Source organism: Carassius gibelio, chromosome B5, assembly GCF_023724105.1.
Source record: "Carassius gibelio isolate Cgi1373 ecotype wild population from Czech Republic chromosome B5, carGib1.2-hapl.c, whole genome shotgun sequence".
NCBI lineage: Eukaryota > Metazoa > Chordata > Actinopteri > Cypriniformes > Cyprinidae > Carassius > Carassius gibelio.
The window spans coordinates 38,976,610-38,996,808 of NC_068400.1; the positions used below are offsets into that span (position 1 = coordinate 38,976,610).

A 20,199-nucleotide genomic window follows, 5' to 3' on the forward strand; every position below is an offset into this window, starting at 1 on the left:
GAGAAGGAAACACACTGATGTCTACGGCTCTTTATGTCTTTGCTGGATATGGCACTGCTAGAGCATCAGGGATAATACTTCAAATTATAGCTCAGGAGAAACTTGCGTCAGGTCGTCATCATCTGCCTCTTTCAGCCAGTGCGTTTAGTGTCTGAAGAGAAGTGATAAATCTTCCTCAAGGACAGGTGCAAGAGTGTGAAGTGTGTGCAGAAAAATGAAGGTAAATAACTGGGGTAGAGCAAAAGTATGATATTTAGACAAATGGACGAAAGATACAGAGACAGAAGAAAGTCAGGACTACAAAGACAAAGATGTAGTTTAGTTTTCAGCACCATTGCATGCAAACCATTCAGATTGGAAATGCCCCTTCTGATTGTAGAGAAATACACAACATGAAATAGATATCAAAAAGATTTCACTTAAATACTTGTTTTGTTGCAAAACTAAAAACATACAACAATAATAGATGGGTTAACAATAATTATAGAAGTCTCAGTCTTCTTCTTCTTCTTCTTAAAAAAAGTCCATTACTTAGAAACACACTGCCTGATATACAAAAACATCCATATAAGCTACAAAGAGTTTACAAAGCACACACAGAGCATCAACATGTCTTTTTCAGGGATGGTTGCCATGGTATCAGCCAATCTCTATAAGAACTCAATAGCATATACACAACCTTCTGCAGTCTTATTTTCTCTGTTTGTTAGCTCAAGTCTGCTCAAACAAAATACTCAAAAAGACTGACAACCATGTCATTTGTTGAGTAGTGTTCATTCAGTAAGAAATACTGCTGTACTTCTGTGAAGTAGATAGGATACAACAGGGCTAAAGGCACACATTAGTGAAAATGTGCTTTTTCAGATGGAGCAATACATGTTGTGGGAAAAGAAAGCATTGTTGTGGTTTGTTGGCCAGCTATGAACATGAGCAGTTAGGTCCTCAAACACAGACCTTAGCAAGTACCAAGATGAGTGTTAAAAAGGCCAGTGATAAGCCAGATGCTGAATAGACTGCTGTTCTTCCTTTTTCTTACTGAATTCCTACGTGGCGTATCCTGATCTCCAAGCAGAAGTAGCTGAATGCAAAATCTTGAATAATATCAGAACACAAAATCTGATTTGTGGTGCAGCCTGGAATCATAAATCGCCCAATGTTTGCTCATTTGTACATAGAAAAACCGCCCGCCCCCCTCCCCCCAACCTCATCTGAGGCTGGTTTCTCCCGAGATGTTTTTTCTGCTGTCACCTGATGGCGTTTCGGTCGCTTGTCACTGTCACCTTTGGCTTGCACAGTTGGAGTTTGAAAAACAATTAATATTCAGTAATTTTATTGATTTAATGAACTGACACTGTTCTTGAACTGAACAGAGCTGAATAAATGACACCGTTGCCTTCTGTAAAGCTGCTTATATGGTAGCTTGTTTCATAATTGATGAACATTGCAACATCAGCAGTTTTATTGAACTAAACTGAGCTCAACAATGAGCCTTCTGTATGGAGCTGCTTTACAAAATGGAATTTATTTTATCATTATCTCATAACATTAACAGTGTTTTTTCCCCCTGTTTATTAATGTGAAGCTGCTCTTATAGTCTGTAAAATATAAAGCTTTATATAAATGTGATTTAACTTCACTTTGCTTTTATTGAAAAGTCATACAAATGCATGAAGTGATGAGGGGGGCCTTTACCCACACTAAAGGCTCAGAGTCAGAAGCTCACCAGCATGGGGTAAAAGTTCTCCAGTATTTATACAAATATTTATGCCATTCGCTTCATAAGTCTGACGTCCTAAAGCATGACAAGATCCCAAAGCAAACAACAAATGGTCTAAATATACACTCACAGTGTGCTGTAGTAATCCCAACAAGCCTGTGAGCCTGGAGACTGTAGTGTATGGTCAAGACAGTGTTCTCCACTGAATTGAATAGAGGCTTGGACCCATACACAGTATTCCATATGTCATGCCTTAAAGACACAGTTCACCCAAAAATGAAAATTCTGTCATTTAATACTCACCCTCATGTTGTTCAAAACCTATTAGACCTTTGTTTATTAGACCCAAGGCAGCAACGCAACAGACACATTCGAGGCCAAGAAAGGTAAAGACATTGTTAAAATAGTCCATGTGACATCACTAGTTCAACCTTAATTTTCTGAAGCTACAAGAATATTTTTGTGCACAGTGAAAACAAAAACAATGACTTTATTCAGCAAATTTTGGTACTGCCATGAACATCCTTCAGAAAATTAAGGTTGAACTACTGATGTCACATGGACTATTTTAATGATGTCTACCTTTCTGGGCCATAAAACATGTCAGTTGGATTGCTGTCTATGCAGAGACAGAAAGCTCTCGGATTTCATAAAAAATATCTTAATTTGTGGTCTGAAGATGAATGAAGGTTTTACAGGATTGGAACAACATGAAGGTGAGTGACAGAATTTTCATTTTTGGGTGAACTATTTAAGAAGTAGATATATAGTAATACATTTGTGTAATAAGTTAATACTTGTTTTAAACTTCAGCAAAGTTTTGCACCATATTCTATTTATTTTAATTAACAGAATAATAAAAACATATTTTACACTGTCATTAGGGTTAGTTCTTTTAAAAAAACTGAAAAAAAAAAAAAATCTTAAAGCTTCCTATAGCTTGAAGAATATATCATAATTTATTGAGGCTTTACAGCAACAACTAATGATTAATATATGTTTGATTCAAATTTTGATTAAAATATGAATAATGTATTTTTTCATATGATAGTTTCATTATACATATAGTGATTATCTCTGAGGTGGAAACCCTATGTAATACATGACACTGGCAATTTAAATCACAATCTCACGTAAACAAATATTAAAAAACATTTTAAAAAGCATAGTCTTGATCACTGTTAAAAAAGCATAATCTTGATCAGCCAAGACCTAAATAACTATAGACCCATTCCTAAATTATCTTTCATCCCAAAGGTTTTGAAAAATATAGTTTATTCTCAGATCTCATCTTACTGAAGTGCTTCCTTAAGTAATAATTTAGACATATTTCAGTCTGGGTTTTGAAGTTTACTAATGATATTTTACTTTCCCTCGACTCTGGTTCTTGCTGCATCTTAATCATGCTTGATTTAAGTGCAGCATGTGATACAATATATCATAACATCCTTTTTCAAAGACTTGATCAGGTAGCTGGTTTCCAGGGATCTGTGCCGAACTAGTTAGCTTCCTACAGTACATTAAAGACAGATATTTTTTCTGTAAAATTGGGAAATTGTTTCTTATCACAAGCTCAAATCTCCTATGGTGTTCTGCAGGGTTCTATTTTGGGTCCTCTCCTTTTCTCCTTATATATGCTTCCACTCAGTTATATGTGTCAGAAACATAATTTATCATATAATTTCTTCACCAACAACACTAATCTGTTTGCATGTCTTCAGGAAATTAAATGCTGGATGGACCTGAATTTTTTTACAGTTGAATAATGATAAAAATGAAATAATGTTTTTTGGTCCAATAACTGTATCGTCTGGTATTGCCAAGCAGCTTGGCCCCCTGTCATCAAATGTACATGAGTGTATTATAAACCTTGGTGTTTTCTTTGATCCTTCGTTGTCTTTTGATAAGCAATTAAGATAAATTGCTAGAATCAAGGGGATGCTTTCCATGAAGGACCTTCTAACAGTAATTCATGCATTGAAAAATTCAGTGTTGGATAACTGCAACTTACTTTATCTGGGTTTGCCTAAATCATCTCTGCACCGATTGCAATTGGTGCAAAATGCTGCAGCCAGATTATTGTATGGCATTAGAAAACGTGAACGTGAGCACATTACCCAGTACTCAATGGCTCCCGGGCGATTCCCGTGTTGATTTTAAGATTTTGTTATTTGTTTTTAAAGCTCCCCAGTATATTTGTAATCTTCTCTAGATCCTCTAGATCTCTTCTGTCATCTAGCCAATTTCTCGTCTAAGTCCCTCGTTCACATTTTCAAACTAAATCGATTAGTCTTTTGCTGTGGCAGCTCCTAGGCTCTGGAACAGTCTTCCTCTTCACAAAAGATTTTCCCCTTTATATTTTATAAGTCCTCTTTAAAATCTGTTTTTATTCCGTATGTTTTAATTCTTTTTGAGGGGGTGACATTTTTTTTTGTCCCTTTGTATTTCTTTATTGGGTATGTTTTGACTGTGTTTTATATTTGTTATACAGCATTTTGGTTGCAACTCCTGTTGTTTTTAAATGTGCTTTATAAATAAATAAACTAAAATAAACTAAACTAAATTAAAAAGTCAACCTTCTACTTATTTTCATTCCAATTATTGTGCCATTAGCTTCAACAGTAAGGGCACTTTTTACCCTAAATACCGTACTTTTACATATTTCTCAGATCTTTGAACAAGATATTTGTCTCAAAATATATTTGGAAATTGTATCGATTCTCAATTGTCATATAACTCTATAAAATAGCATAAAAATTGTCAAATATTAGGTCAGTGTAGTGCAGAATTGACATTTTATTTGCTGAATCAAGGCTCAGCCAAATTTCCTAGTGCATAGTGAACCACGGATGTTTAGGAAAGTGCTGCGGAAAAATAAAAACAAATGTGCATTTTACCCCGCTGTGCCTTTAACCCCTTTGTACACAAATGGTGTGGTTGTTAGTTAAATGGGGGCTGCTGTACTAGAAAAGAGTGTGTGTTACACCACCCTTATACATATAAGCCTCTTTCACATTGTTATTGGTTCCCGCCGGCGACTGTTTACTCTTTATGGCTTCAGTGTTATACCTGGAGCTTTCAGTGAACAATGCTCGTGGGGTGCAGAGAGCGCGGAGAATCTGTTTGTATTCTTGCCTGAAGTTCTGGTTGAGCAACCCGTAGATGACAGCATTCAGACAGCTGTTGAAATACGCCATGAAGTAGCTGGTAACAAACAGCCACTCTGGTACATTCGGCGCCACTTTTGCGGGGTTTATCGCCACGGCGAGCCCGATGAAGTTCAAGGGCGCCCAGCACACGGCAAACAGCACGAACACCACAAACATCGTCAAGAAATTCCGCAGGTCGGCCGCCCTGACCTTCGGATTGGGCCGCACGCGACCTTTGACCCTTATCACCAACGTCCATATGCGCAGGTAGCAGAAAGAAACCACACCCAGAGGAACCAGAAAGTGGATCAGAACAACGCAAACGGTATAGGAAGAACTTGCTGTCTGGGTGAACGTGCAGGAGAAGACACGTGGGTCATATTTTAGGGAACCCACCAGGAAGTTGGGCACAGTGGCCAAAGCGGTTAGCGTCCAGGTGAGCAGCAGGTACAGACAGGTGTTCTGACGAGAATACAGCCGGTCGTAGCGGAGACTGTGGCAGATGTAGCAGTAGCGGTTGATGGCGATAGCCGTGATGTTGAATACCGAACCGATCACACTCAGTCCCATAATGAACCCGCTCAGCTGGCAGTGCAGGGAGCCCATTGTCCAGCCGTTATGGAAGATAGCGACCAGAGCCAAGGGGTAGGGGTACAGCGCCACCACCAGGTCAGCCACAGAAAGACTCACCACAAAGATGTTACCTATTAATGAGACAGAATGAGCAAGTTAATTAATTCTATTATATTTGAATATTTACATACTTAAATGATATATATGATATTTACTGTAAGTCACTGGGGCTCCAACATCATTGGACCCCATTGACTTTTATTGTTAAAAAAACATATTGATGACAACTATTTTTGTGTTCAACAGAAGAAATAAAATAACAAACCATATTATAATTATACACAAGTACTGGGCAATCCAAACACAAGAGCAAAGATAAATAAATTTCTACTTAAAGGGATAGTACACCAAAATAAACATTCTGTCATCATTTATTCGCCCTTAAAACCAAAAAAGGAGATTTTTGAAAATCACTGCGGTCCAAAAACAGTGGACCTCGGTGGGCAGCATGGACCCAAAACTAAGACATCTATTTTTCGAAAAATAGATTTTTGTGTTCTACAGAAAACAAAACGAAGAAAGAAACTATAAACAATATTACAATTACAGTAGATTATGGGCAAACCAAATACAGCAGCTCAGAAAAATAAACTAGACCCTAACACTGAGACAATTTTCAAAACTTCTTTACATCTTTTGTGCTCCACAGAATAAAAGATGTCATGTGGATTTGTTAAAAGACATGAGGGTTGAGTAAATTGGGAGAATATTCATTTTTGGGTGAACTTTCCCTTTAATTCAGATAGACCCCTTGAATGTAACTAATGGTATCATGTGATGGATCACATGTGCTCTGCTGTCTGGACTCTCAGTGTCATATTATCTCATAGTCACTTTATGTCACAGTACATTTGCATAGAGTTGAACTCTGCTCAACTTTGTTACATCGCCGTCGGTCTCTGTTGCTCATGTCACCTCAAATCACCAACTCTCATTGAAAATGAATGACTTCCGGTTGCTTTGTCGCTCCAAATCGCTGTCAGTGTGAACAGCCCTTCGGGGACCACAAAGACTGCTGTGCACAGGATGCCTTAGCCTGTTGCTATTACTCCTTTTCTTCAACTTCAGCTTTATTATTGTATGTTTTATTGTATTGTATTGTATTGTATTTTTTTTTTTAATTGAACTTAAATTGAACATTTAAACATTTTAATTTTACATGTTAAATCTTTCAAATTTAAGCAACAAATGATTAGACACTACACATGTACTGTATTTGTCAGCATTTATTAAAAACTGGAACAGAAAATGATATTTGAATTGAAGTAAAAAAGACTAATAGTAATATTATAGTAATAGTAGGTCTCTTCACTAACTTTTCTTGCTATGTAATATCAGCATAGTGCATCTCTGAGACCGCATGTCTTTGTCCTTTAAAAGAGTTTGTATGTGAAGGTCTGCATCAGGACTGTTTGTGGACAGACAGAAAACAGACACCGGTGTATAATTTATAACTCAATTAGGGAGGCGCTATAATAACTATTATCCCTGCAGACTAACATGAAGTCTCCTCACACTCTTCACAACACTCTAAAAGATAACAGAGAATAAATCTTTAAAATAAGTCTTTAAAAGCTAAGTGATTCAGCCTCATGTTCTATCTCAAAAACAAAACGGTCAGACACATCCATCTTCTACAAAAATGACCTCATTTTGTCTGTGCAAAAATGCATTTCTGATTGAATTGCCCCCATAAACCCATGTACAAATCATTCGCTGAATTCAAAGGCAGCTCACTTCTGCAGTTTCAATTATTCTTTGGCTCTAAGCATCACCGATCAGGGCACACTTGTTTTGCTCACTATTTTCCATTCATGAACTCTCATTCCTTCCATCACACTCCATCTCCATTTCGACCCAAAGGAGCCGAGAAGATTACATGCCAAGAAAACTAAAAATGCTTTACAACTCACGAAGGTCACATTTATGAGTGAAACAGATTCAAACTGCATCAGACCCGCAGCCTTTTGTGCATGTAACACCTGGCATCACCTATGACTTCCACTCATGCAAAGTGTTATAAAGTGTTCAGACTGGGTCACACTTTATATGCACTGTCAGAAAAAAGGTAGAATGCTGTCACTGGGATGGTACCCTAAGGCACATAAGCTAAAAGTTACATCTTATTTACCCCTAAATAGTACATAGCAAGAAACTGTTTTGTGTATGATCATTTTCTACTTGAGATTGAAGAACACTTTCAAGGTCTGTTCTGTCTGCAACAAACAGCACACTGTGGTGTAAGAAAAGAGAGAAACAAGATTCAGTTACAGATTACATCAGCCTAGTGAGCGCAACTGCACACTTACACAAAATCGCTTTTAGACGGCCTTAAATCTGTACCTTATTCATCGTGTCACCTTTAGCATCAGAAATGATTTATCTGAGCATTTCCTTTAAATCTACAGTGGCATTTTGACTAGGGCCTCAGCCTGCCAAACATTTATCAACCAGAAGCCACAGCTGACAAGAAGTGTGCTTTGACAAGATCACCATCTCCCGCCATCAGTCTAGCATGAGTCCAATAACCTGAGGCATCACATACTGGACAACAAACAGGGCGGCTTCAGCTCTCTGTGCTAAAAAGTGTATACAAAAATTAGAATACATATGTATATATACATTTGTTGTGACGATTGATACTTGTATAATAGCATCAGTTCTCAAATTCTCAAAATCATGAAATACACTTTAAAAGTGTTTTGTTATGTAACCCTAAAAAAGTTATTTTCATTAAAATAAAAATCTAGAGGTGAATCCAGAGATCTCAGAATTTTTAGTTTATTAAAATCTTATTATGATGGCTTTTAAATATTACGTTCATAATACATATAATGTAAATAATAATTTTCAGCCAAAATAATCAGTATCATTCAAACTAAAATTACACACATTATTTATTGTTAGAAATTAATTGACTCTACGAGGATTTTAAAGTACCCTACTAATTATTTATCAGTGTAAATAAATAAATAGATTAATAAATGCCTAAATGAGAGAAATTTTTATGTAAATGATTTACTGCAGTCATGAGCTATTCTTTTCATTTAAAATAATCCAGATTTGTAAGAACTAACTTAACTGGTGTGATAACGTTTTATTTGCACATAAATAGGTAAATGAATTATTGTGTCCTTTTAGTATCAATAAATAAATAACAGACTTTTTAAATTTAATTCCAGTAGGAATCCTCATGAAGTTCTGCTTCTTTAATTATTATGTAAATCAGCCAATCTAATTGAACCATTTTGTACAATTAGAAATATTTTCAAGATACAATTCCCTCAAGGTTGAAATATCTCTTCAGCTGAAACCCTTTTCTAGTGGTGCGCTCAAATGCCTCAGTGGTCTGACTCTGCAGCTCATCACTGAGATCAGAGCAGAATCCTCAATCTAAGCTCAAATCCGACCTCAGGCTTGAAAAAGCAGTTTTAGATTTTTTTAAACAGTCACTGGAAATGGATCCTCTGGCAACAGAGCCCAAATGGTCAGGGAATTGCACACAGGTCACTGCGGGTTATTCGCACTGACATTTACAATGACATTTATATGGAGAGTCAGTGCTGTTGGCGCCGGACAAAGACGTCATTACGGACCGGGAAAGTTTTCAGACAAAAACTAAAAAGAATCTCTCGCTTAAGCAAAGATTGTTGAAGTTGCATGTTGTCATTTAAATACAAAGAAGCATTTTAACATTGTTTCCCTTTTGGTCCCTCTTGGATTTGAATTGCAGTCATCTTGCAGTTGGCTGCTTTATAGCTGCATAAACCTGTCACATGACCCACAATAAAGGGACCATCAGAGTATCAAACCTTTAGAGAGCTGTATTTCAACATCTAATAACACCACAAATCATCAGAGATAAGGTGTGAATGCTGAACCTTTCCTCTATCAATGTCTACCAGCTTGAACGGAGATGCATCTGCTCTTGTTTTTTATTCCACATCAAGGTTGAAGGACATAAAGACAGTGTAATAATTACAGGCTTATTTTAAAGAGGCTCATATTCCACATTTGGGAGAGAAAGAGGAAGAGCAGGAAAGAGAGAAGAGCATTTATTTAGTCTGCGGTTCAGATCAGGACAGTTGCTGGGCAGGAGCGACTGCCTGAGGATCACTATAAATCCACATGATTATCCTGGACTGAACGCTTTAATTGGTTTCCTTCTCTACACAAAGAATTATGTTCTACAAGCCTGAAATATATACTTAAGAGCATGTGTAAGTAAGTCATATGGGAGAACATAAGATCAAAACAGACCTTATTTACATTCTTAATATGGTGTTACTGTGCATGATTCATCAGAATCATATTTCATCATATTTAATCCTTTACAGTTGACATCACTGAAGCCAGTGATTCCTAACCAGAGTTATGTAGAAGTATTATTGTTGAATTTGGAACGGCATAGGTTGCTTTACTATTTCTGTCATATCTGTCATGTCATGTCAGGGTATTTGGCAGAAATGGAAATTTGAGTATGCTATTTTGAATTCAACCTATATAGTTTTGCTTTTTAAAATCTATAGAAATCTATAGATGTTGCATATTGCTGGCACTTTCTCATTTGGATAAAAGCATACTAAATGTATAATATGTCAAATGTAAACAGAAATGATAAATGAACATTATAGAAAAAACTAAATATAGAAATTAATAGTTAACACATTCATTAATTTTTTATATTAATGTATAAAGTCAGATGAAGTCAAATTCTTTTTTTCTTTTTTTTTTGTACAGACAGCCAATTACTATGAAAAAATAATGCATTATGCAGCATGAACATTCACCAAATATATATATGGCACATTAAATATTGTTTTGAAAAACTCAGAAGCTCTGTTGAGTTTCTGCAGCGCATAACTGGGAAAAAAAGACCTGGGCAAATAGTAAACAAGGAAGAATCTAATAGGAGGGTAAAGATATTTTTCCAGACAAGCGTCTTGTCAAAAATATCCAAATTCATTCTCAAACTTTACTCTGTTTCAAACAGAAGATAAACTAAAATCTAGTCTGAGGAAAGCTGGTTTTGAGGTGTCAGCATGTTCTGAGTTCCATCTAGATGTTTGGGCTTTGGAAACGCATACAGTGCAGACTTCTTGCAATGCTGGGAAAAGACCAGAATAGATTTCACATCTTTGTTGCAACTTATGGCTTCATTTTTTTTTTACTTGTGATCTTTGCGAAATGATGTATATTGAGAGAGTTATCTGTAGAGGACATTTGAAACATGCCATATTAAAACAAAGAATCCACAACAAATGTTAAGAATATATCAAATAACATGCCACAATATACTGTGATCTTTCCTAGAAAATATCCCAGACTGCATCAGTACCAGTGGTGTTTGATGGACTGAAGAAAGGCTGGATGTGCTTATGCAACCTTCCCACACACACATGTATGCACAATTACACAGATATGCATGTCCTTTTGCTTCCTATTTAATTCTTAAATGTATACAAAATATAGATTAATTATTATATATTTGTGAAAAGCAATGAAATGAAAGAGTGTTTTGATAGTTAAAGATTTCTTTGGAGAGAGATGCAACATTAAAAAAGCTGAAAGACTTCACTGGACTTTAACTTTTTCTAAATCTGGCTGTGTACGGAAACAAAGAGGAGACAATTCAAATGCAATTACCTGTTCTGTTCCTCAGTACCTCTGTGAGCCAGTTCGAGGTTGTCTGTATAGCTGTAAGAATGATGTGATCTGGCTGCGTCTGTGCTGTCATAAATGTATTTAATGGATAGTCTGGCTCTGCTAGTCTGGAGCATATTTTTGCTGGAATTAGCTGATATTGAAATGCATTTTACAGGCTTAATTTAATACACAGATCAGGCTGTCTATTATAACTCTGCACACCTCATCTTTATCTCTCGCTCCGATGTCAAGGATTATATGTGTGGAACATTCAAATCTGCCAACTATCATCTGGTAAAATTATTGGATTATAAATTTCATTAGACACTGGTGAGATACCACCACCATTTCTGCTCTGAAAACACATACACATGTACAACTGCAGCCTTAGATACACATGTAGGGTTATGTACACACAGACCCACATTACCTTTAAAATTCCAGCTGCATAAAAATATCTCAGTGGAAGCATTGAGAAAGAAAGAGACAGAGAGCAATCGAGAAAAAAAAAGATGTGAAGGACATGTGAAGGTTAATGCAATACAAGTTATGGGCATTGCATAATCTCTCTTTAAAGTAGCGATTAACTATAATAAAAAAAATTATAATAAATAAAACAGAAATCATTTTAAAATACATTTTAATTAAATAAATTTCAAATAATTTTAATTAAAAACGGTTTACTCAAAATCATGTTTACTAAAGGTGTATGAAATGTGAAGAATGTTTAAGTTGTGTAAGAACGGTCTTGTAACACTTTACAATAAATATTCATCTGTTAACTGTATTTAATACATGAACTAACATTAACAACGAACAATACATGTGTTACTTTGTAAATGGTAATGTTAATACTGTTCATTGTTAGTCCATGTTAGCTCAGGTCCATTCAATAAACATTAATCAATTTTAATCAATTTTTACTGATTTTAATAATGTATTAGTAAATGTTGGAATAATGATTAACTATAATAAATAAATGCTTAAGAACTATTTTTCATTAGTAGTTTATGTTAGCTAACGCGGTTAATAGTTAAAAGTCTATATTTTGAAGCAGTGTGTGTGTGCGCCAGTGTTTATTCGTATGCATGAAAAAGAAAGAATGGGAGCATTTCCCCCCTTCATTTCCATAAGTACTTAATGCTGAATTATTCCTGTACACCAGCCAGTCATATACAACAGCCAACCATCCTCTCAGGAGCTCTGCCAACAGACGGATCAAACCCACTCCAGCTATCTAAACAACATCTTCATACTGCGATATGCAAATGATAATGTTGTTCTATTATTATTAAAAATCTATTAGATTTCCAAGAGGTCATTTCAATTTGTAGTGAGATACTCTATTGGCTGTTGAACTTTCATCAGAGTGTCCAGTGAGAGTGTCCAGCAGTCAGACGGTGGAGTTCAAGGCTGCAGCTAAAGCCAGAAAACATTACCATTGCCATCAAAGACTTTCACGGTCACTGTAATGCTCCATCTCAACAATTACCTGCACACATGCATTCCAGTCTAATTCAAACCATTCAGATCAGAAATGGCCATATAAGAGCATTAACATGCCTCAGTGTGAACTGGAGACACATTCAATTATGTTGACAACGATAGATATGTGTGTGTGTGTGTGTGTGTGTGGATATTATGTGAGGGAATGGTGCAGTGAGGCCACACATTCTCATTGCATTAGACTGAATTTATAGTCCATAACAAACACAAAATTGCAACTATTTTTCACATTTTCTGAAGAAGTGCAAAAGTTGCTGCCAGGATGCTAAGGGTTAATTTGTGGTGGCTGTCATGATGTTGCTATGCAGCTGCCATGGTGTTCTCTTCAACAAGCTGCACAAATCAAGGTAGAAATCATGTTTAATGACACACCTGACCAGCTAATCAACGTGTTCAGGATTATTTAAATTACAGTCAAGTGTGACGGTGTAGATTGGAAGTGAAGTCTGCTGCCCTTCAGGAATACAGTTGACAGCTACCCTTAACTAGAGTAAGGGCTTGTTTGTATACCTAACTTTAAATTTAAGCAACAGTATGCTTGCCTTAGCAAGAGTAGAGAATTGTAAAACTGTCATGCCATCCTTCACATCTGTGAGTATTACTACACTGAAAGTAGTTCATTGGCTCTTCTCTGAAAGCCGTCTGCCCATCAGGAGCCCTGAGTGTGTGCCAATGCCAAACATCGCTGCTAATTCAGGTGAGGTGTAATGGATGAACTGCAGTGTGCTGCTGCCGCTAATGGAGACACCATAATACAGAAGTTGACAGAGAATATCTAAATGCCCTTCCATCAGACGGTAGCAGTGCCATTTGAATCTCTGAGGGCAGTCTATTTTCGATAATTGAAAGAAATTATTACTTTTATTCAGCAAGGATGCATTAAATTGCTCAAATGTGAGAGTAGAGACTTTTGCATGGAACATTTCTGGTAAATTTCTGGAAACTTTCAAAAAATTCTGAAATGTTTTTTTCGAAACTTTAATGGTGATTTTACATTTTTTTACAACCCTACTTCAGCACCAATCAGCATATTAGAATGGTTTTTGAAGTATTGGCTGCTGAAAATTCAGCTTTGCATCACATTTTAAAGTATATTGAAACAGAAAACAGTTATTTTCAATTGTAATAATACTTCACAATACTGCTATTTTTAAAGAATTTGTCATCAGATAAATGAAGCCTTGGTGAGCATGAGAGACCTTTTTTATACTGGGTTTTAGATGATTCAGACCGGTTGAGATGCTTGACTTGGGCAGATCTAATACGTGCCAGAATCTCCTGAACAGCGTGTGGGAACGCCAACTGATGCTGGACATTAAAAAGCTATCAATCAGCACTCTAGTCTTAAGACGGGCCAGCAGAAGGGGGTAAGAGAGTATTGATTAAACCCAACTCAGGCTGCCAGAACTTGCACAGCCCCATAACCGAACCTGACATCTATAGAAACAGCCTCAGCTGAGAGAAAACTAAAAATTAAAGAGAGGAATGCAGTTTTGAGTGTACTTGTGCCAAAATTCTGAGTCATATATCTTGACATATTAGTGCAGTTTTTTCATTTTCATTTTTCTTCTTAATGCAGTAAGTACAAGCTCATAGTCAACATTTTGACATCAGTTTATCATTATATTTTAATAATAAATAGATTTTACGTTTTTATTTTTATTTATGGATGAAAAAATACAATATTGTGATACACTGTTTTTTAATGTATTGAACTGTATATAACCTTATGATGTAATGTTACCATTATTATTTTTATGGTTAAATGTACTGATTTTTTTCAGTGCGTTCAGCTGTCATTCTTAAGTACAACAAAGTGTAGTTTTATTATTTAATACTTACAACAGCATTACACGATCACATCTGTTTGTCCTTCACTGGTTAAAATGCTTACTAGGAATAAAATTATCCGACAACGGCCTTTCCATCAACAAATACAAAATTTGTACTTTAGCTTTGGCACATGCTCACAACACATAAACAGCCTGTGTCATGTCCTGATCTCACCTCTTGTCCTGTGCTTAAAGACATTAAAGCCTATAAATAAGAATATAAAAAACAAGCACTGAAACTGCACAAACAGATCGTTTACCTCTTTCTTCCTGCCATCAGGCACAGGATTGTTCTCCAAAATCTAACATTGCACACTGTCCCTAACAGCCAGTGCAGACACTGATCATTTTAAAACTAAGCGTCTGGTGTTTGCCCATCTCTGTCAGGAGCAATGCTGGATATCCATTCTTTTTGCAAACATACAGGGTTGCACATCTACTCAAGTAGCTCATGGCTCAGGGCAGGCTGGGAAAACACCCCATGATCTGAGGCAGCAACATTTCGACAACCTGCCAAAATAGTTAGGAGTAGCTGAAGCGATCTGAATATGAAAAGAGAACACTAGCCATACTGAACCATTATTTTCTCATTATGATTGATGTGCATCTTATAATTCCCTTTCTGTGGATGCCGACATGGACAATTAACCACCGTCTTCAAATCATGAAAAATTCTCATCTCCCAGAGCGCTTTAAACATGTGTAAACAGCACACTCTTTAAAATAACTGTTCCAAAAGAGGGCTTTCATAGTGATGCAATAGAAGAAACACTTTGGGATCCTCAGAATCAATTCCAGAATTTTTTTCTTAGTGTGAAGAACCTAAAAATGGAACCTTAAGCAATGGAAAGGTTACATGGATGTTAAAGGTTTTTCACGGAATCATAGATGCCAATAAAGAATCTTTTGGGTTCCTGTCTGCCCAGCTCAGATCATGGTCATTCTCATTCCTATAGTACAGTGTAATCATATGAAAATAATCCTGAACTCATGCAGTGAAATCAATAGAGGTACCTACCTCTCACAAGCAGGACTCCGCTCTCTCGCTTTCACCTAAGATTACATGCAATAATAATTCTAGTCAAATAATCAAATTTGGGACATTGACCATGTGAACTCCACTGCACAAAAGGTCACATTTTCAACCAATGAAGCACTGATGCTCTTATCTTATTTTCAAGTATGCTGTTTAACATAGATCATCAGGTCTGACACAAACCTGTGGAGTGATAATGCCAAGCAATTCTCAAATTCATTATGCCATTAACTTTTATGCTGAATATATTATATGCAAAAAAAAAACTATCATATTAGAAAAAGCAATACAGGAAAATTTTCACAAAAGGTCTCTGTACATCTTGGTATGTATGAGCACTGGAGAGATGCATTTTATGTGAATGTTGAAGTGATCGTGCCTTAGGTAACATTCTCCAGACACTTCTTTGCACAACAAAAACATGAAAAGTAACTATGCCACTCAACATCTTGTGTTGTTGCACAACATTAAAAAGACAGCCATGTTTTGCTGCTGTTTCTTATGTAATTCTGGAAAAAAGGGTGCATCAAAACATTGGACACACAGAGAAAAGCATGTGGCCGTTGTTTTGATAGATATAACATGAAAATAAATTCTATGTACCTTCGGTTTAATGTAATTAAAAACCACTATCAACTGAAATAAAATATTATTTATGCCAAACTGACACTAGCAACTGGGAACAACTAACTAACAGCCAACATAAATATCCAATGCTGCTTTACCTTAAATACGTTTAGATGCTTTTTAGCTAACCACGGTTACAGATGCATAGGCTACTCTACAATTTTTTAATTTCCCATTTCTCATTTTTAAAAATGTAATCTCATCTAAACATGTGTGATGTTTGCAGAACATTATAGTTTCTGTATCTATTCACACCTGCATTCCTGAGTTTCTTGTTCCTGTACACAGACAGGATGACCAGCAGATTTCCAACGATATCAGCCACGGTGGTGAAGATGAGCACGCCGGCGAGGGTGGCCGCTACCCCGGGAGACGTGCCCCTGGCGGGCAGGCAGTTGTTTCCCGGGGATAAACTATCCAGACAGCTCAAGTTCGCCTTCAGCAACTCCATTCTTAGAGAAAAGCGTAAAGCCTCATTAAAGTTTCTTCTTTGATCCACTCTTCCAGGAAAAAAGGCAAAGTTGGAACGAACCGGTATTCACCCTCCAGAAAATATAACCAATCCATTTCACTTCTAAAAGGTCACTGAGCACTTAAGAATCGAATGCTGTAGCTATAAAAACCGTTTTTACATAACTTCAATAGCACGGCAACTGTCACAGAAGGATCCCTTCGAATTTCCCAGTAGCTCCCATTCAGTTCAAATGCATGTTTGGTAGTCGGCGCATTGCCAGCCCCACAGTTATCCGGATTGTCAGTCACCTCGGATCACAGTGACTCACACACACTCCGGGCTGTTGCTCAGATGCCACACACACACACACACACACCAGCGGCAGCCTGCGTCGCATCCCCGCGCCGTAGCCTCTAGGTCTCCGTTCCAGCGCACAGTCAGATGTGCAGCTCCAAACCGAGCCGCGTTTAGCGTAACGAGATTGGGATTCAATCTAGTCCACACCTCTGCAAAGGGTGTGGAGATATATATATTATAGGCTACATACAGATATTCTATTATATATGTAAAAATTGATAGCCTGAGTGTACTGTAAGTCGCTTTGCATAAAATCGTCTGCTAAATGCATACATTTAAATTAAATTAAAATAAATATGTATATTAATATATTTATACATTTTTTAAAAAATGGGGGGGGGGGGGGGGGTAAACAGAAAAGTTAGCGAAGCAACCTCGCGATGGATTAAAGTGGTAACCATGGCAACAGTTTGCAGCCGGAGCGCTTTCAGTAAGGATTTGTATAATTCAAATGTATATACAGCACCTTATCGTTTTACCATAGACTAAAAATGACTTTGGTTTTACTTACCATAGTAAAAATAAATAGATTATTTTTATTTTAAACAGGTTGTCTAAAAAGACCGCTTTTGGTTAGAGACGCCCAACCTCCACAAACTGCGCACAAAATTAGATATTATTTTATAAGCTGTTGTTTAATTTCACAGTAAACTCAATTCGATCTATTTTTACAGAATTAATTCTACAATTTGACGAAATTAAAACATTTTTTAAATATTTTTTACAATTATTTGTATATTTTAAGATCGAATTAAGTCAGAAAATATTTAAGTGATACGTCTAATATGCTTTTTTTAACGTCCTATAGGCTGTAAAATAATATTTTCTGCTTCACACAAGTAATTAACCCCGAAGCCCTTCAACCAGCCACCCACACAAACACACTTGCTGCAGCATGATGTTAATGATCTCATTGTCATTTGTTAATTTAAAACAAACTTACAGATATTTGTGAGGCTGCAACAGTCAAGCTGATGAACAATGGCCAAGTATAAACAGTGGCATTATGACATGAGAGCTGAGAGAACAGAAACAGAACAAAAAACAATCTGTAGCTGAAAATAATCCTCCACATTCAATCTCATTCTCATGCATATTTACATTCACACTGGTGTAGCAATAGTGTAGCTACTACAATGTGGTAGCGAGTGCAAGCTTTATGGGAAACGTGTGAGAGAGGCTATTGTACCAATCACTGCAGTGCCATCTGGGGAAATTAAGTTATGCAGTTATTTTATAATGCAAAAAAAGGCAGTGAAGCAGAGGACAGGCATCATAAACAACCATGAGCTCATGCCTGTAGGTGTCTCATGTCTTGTTTACAATTTTATGCCATGAATTTCTGTCTAGTGCGAGGCACTTTAACTGAAGGGATGTTCCACGCTTATGTACAATGTCATCAGTCAATTCTCGGTGGAGTCTTCCGGTTCTGTCGAACCAGCGTTTTATTTAGTCTTCCTGTCATTCCTTATTCTGCATATGTGACAAAACATTCTCAGCTATCACTAAATAAACTCTGAACTCTGCAATAAGGTTCATTTGGAAGCTTATGTCACTAAAACAAATTCCTTGTATGCGTAAGCATACTTGGCAATAAAGCTCTTTCTGATTTCTGATTTTCTGATTTCTGATTTCTGATTTGTGAGTCAATTCCCAGATTCCATCTATTTCATTGAATGCTAATACTTTCTGACTCTTTTGTTAAAAGTTGTTTCACACAAAAATATATGTGGAACAAAACTTTCAATAAACAATAATACAATAAATAAGCTCTCCCTCTGGTAATAGCATATACTAACTACAGTTTTTCTCAATTGCTTTGGTACATTTCTCAGATCAGAAATGAAATTCTCAAAACTACCAGTTAAATCTTCACATCATTGTGTCACTTGTGCACATCAAAAAAAGCAGTTTCTCATTTCTTTGTACAAATAGCCAATGCTTTGCTACATGCAAAATATTATACAATTCTCGCCTGTTTCCTACATTATCAATTGCTTATGTCATGTTGATCAAAATGCATTATAATGGGTTTCTGTTGAACAGTCTCACCCCCCACAACATTTAGGCATTAGTCTTTACATGCAAAATGGTAAAACAAGTTGTCATAATATGTCAAGCATATTTCATTTCCATTAGACTTTTATTCTAAACCTGTCCTGCATTGGTAATTTGCTCTTAGGTGAATCTTGATTTTTCTTTAACGTGCATCTCATGAACCATCAACTGGCAAGTATATATATAGCCAGAGCACAACACAGTGTTTTCAATGTCTGACAATCTCACCCTGAACAAAAAAGGATTTAGACTGGAGATGACCTGCCAAAGTACGTGATAGTTTGGGACAATGTCAGTTTCCATCTCTCCAACATCATCAGGCAATGGTTTGCAGCCCACAACAGGATTCTAATGGAGTTCCTCTCACCCTTATCCATTTTTCTCAGCATGGAGATGGAAAGTATATTATCGCCAGCCACATACACCGATGACCCTCCTGGCTGCCATGGATGCAACGTGGGATGACATCACAGCAGATGCCTGCAGAGGCTGGATAAGACAGTCTACAAGATTCTTTCCAAGCTGCATCGCATGAGAAGATATTTGTTGTGATGTGGATAAGAACTTGTGGCCCAACAGAACAGACCAGAACGTCAGGAGGTATAGGACTGCACTGTAATTCCTACACCACTGCATATACAGTTTTCCCTAATTGTCCTATGTTCACATTTCTACTTTTGTTTTTTGTTTTTCTTTGTGCAGTGCTGTCTTTTCCTTTCTGTATCGCTATGACATGGTCTGTCAACAAATTACAGTACAAACAGTAAAAGCGTAAATGTGAATCTTGTCCAGTCTCTTGCAATCAAACTCCCATAGCTATAATCCACTTAGATTTGATAAAACTAACCAAAACCTTTGGAACTTTAAGCCTAAAACATAATGAAGAAATCATAATGGGCCATCAGAAATACTGCCAAGTTGCAAGGAACCCACTGCCTACGCTATAAAAATAGATTTACTGAAGTCTCTTGGAGTGAACAAGATAAACAAATGTCAGCTTAAACAAAGCAAGAAGCTATAAGACAGACAGACAGGCAGATAGACAGACAGACAGACAGATAATAGAACAATTGTGAAGTGACATTCAGCCAAGTATGGTGACCCATACTCAGAATTTGTGCTCTGCATTTAACCCATCCGAAATGCACACACACAGAGCAGTGAACACACACACACACTGTGAG

At 36.7% G+C, this 20,199-nt stretch overlaps 1 protein-coding gene across 1 annotated transcript; it reads right to left on the bottom strand.

The window, feature by feature from the left end:
• Window positions 1–2,318: 2,318 nt before the first annotated feature.
• On the bottom strand, window positions 2,319–16,877 carry mtnr1c (melatonin receptor 1C). The gene is made up of 2 exons (XM_052556164.1): window positions 16,402–16,877; window positions 2,319–5,570 (listed from the first exon to the last, which is right to left on the bottom strand). The coding sequence occupies exons 1-2, from the start codon at window positions 16,595–16,597 to the stop codon at window positions 4,681–4,683; spliced, it is 1,086 nt and encodes a 361-aa protein (XP_052412124.1). The 5' UTR covers window positions 16,598–16,877; the 3' UTR covers window positions 2,319–4,680.
• Between the last annotated feature and the right edge of the window lie 3,322 nt (window positions 16,878–20,199).

What these genes read in the sequence shown, in the direction of transcription:
- mtnr1c (XM_052556164.1), bottom strand. Translation starts at nt 16,597, where the DNA reads ATGGAGTTGCTGAAGGCGAACTTGAGCTGTCTGGATAGTTTATCCCCG. An exon ending in CAAGAAACTCAGGAATGCAG is followed by an intron (nt 5,571 to 16,401) that starts GTGTGAATAGAT and finishes TCTCATTAATAG; the next exon opens with GTAACATCTTTGTGGTGAGT.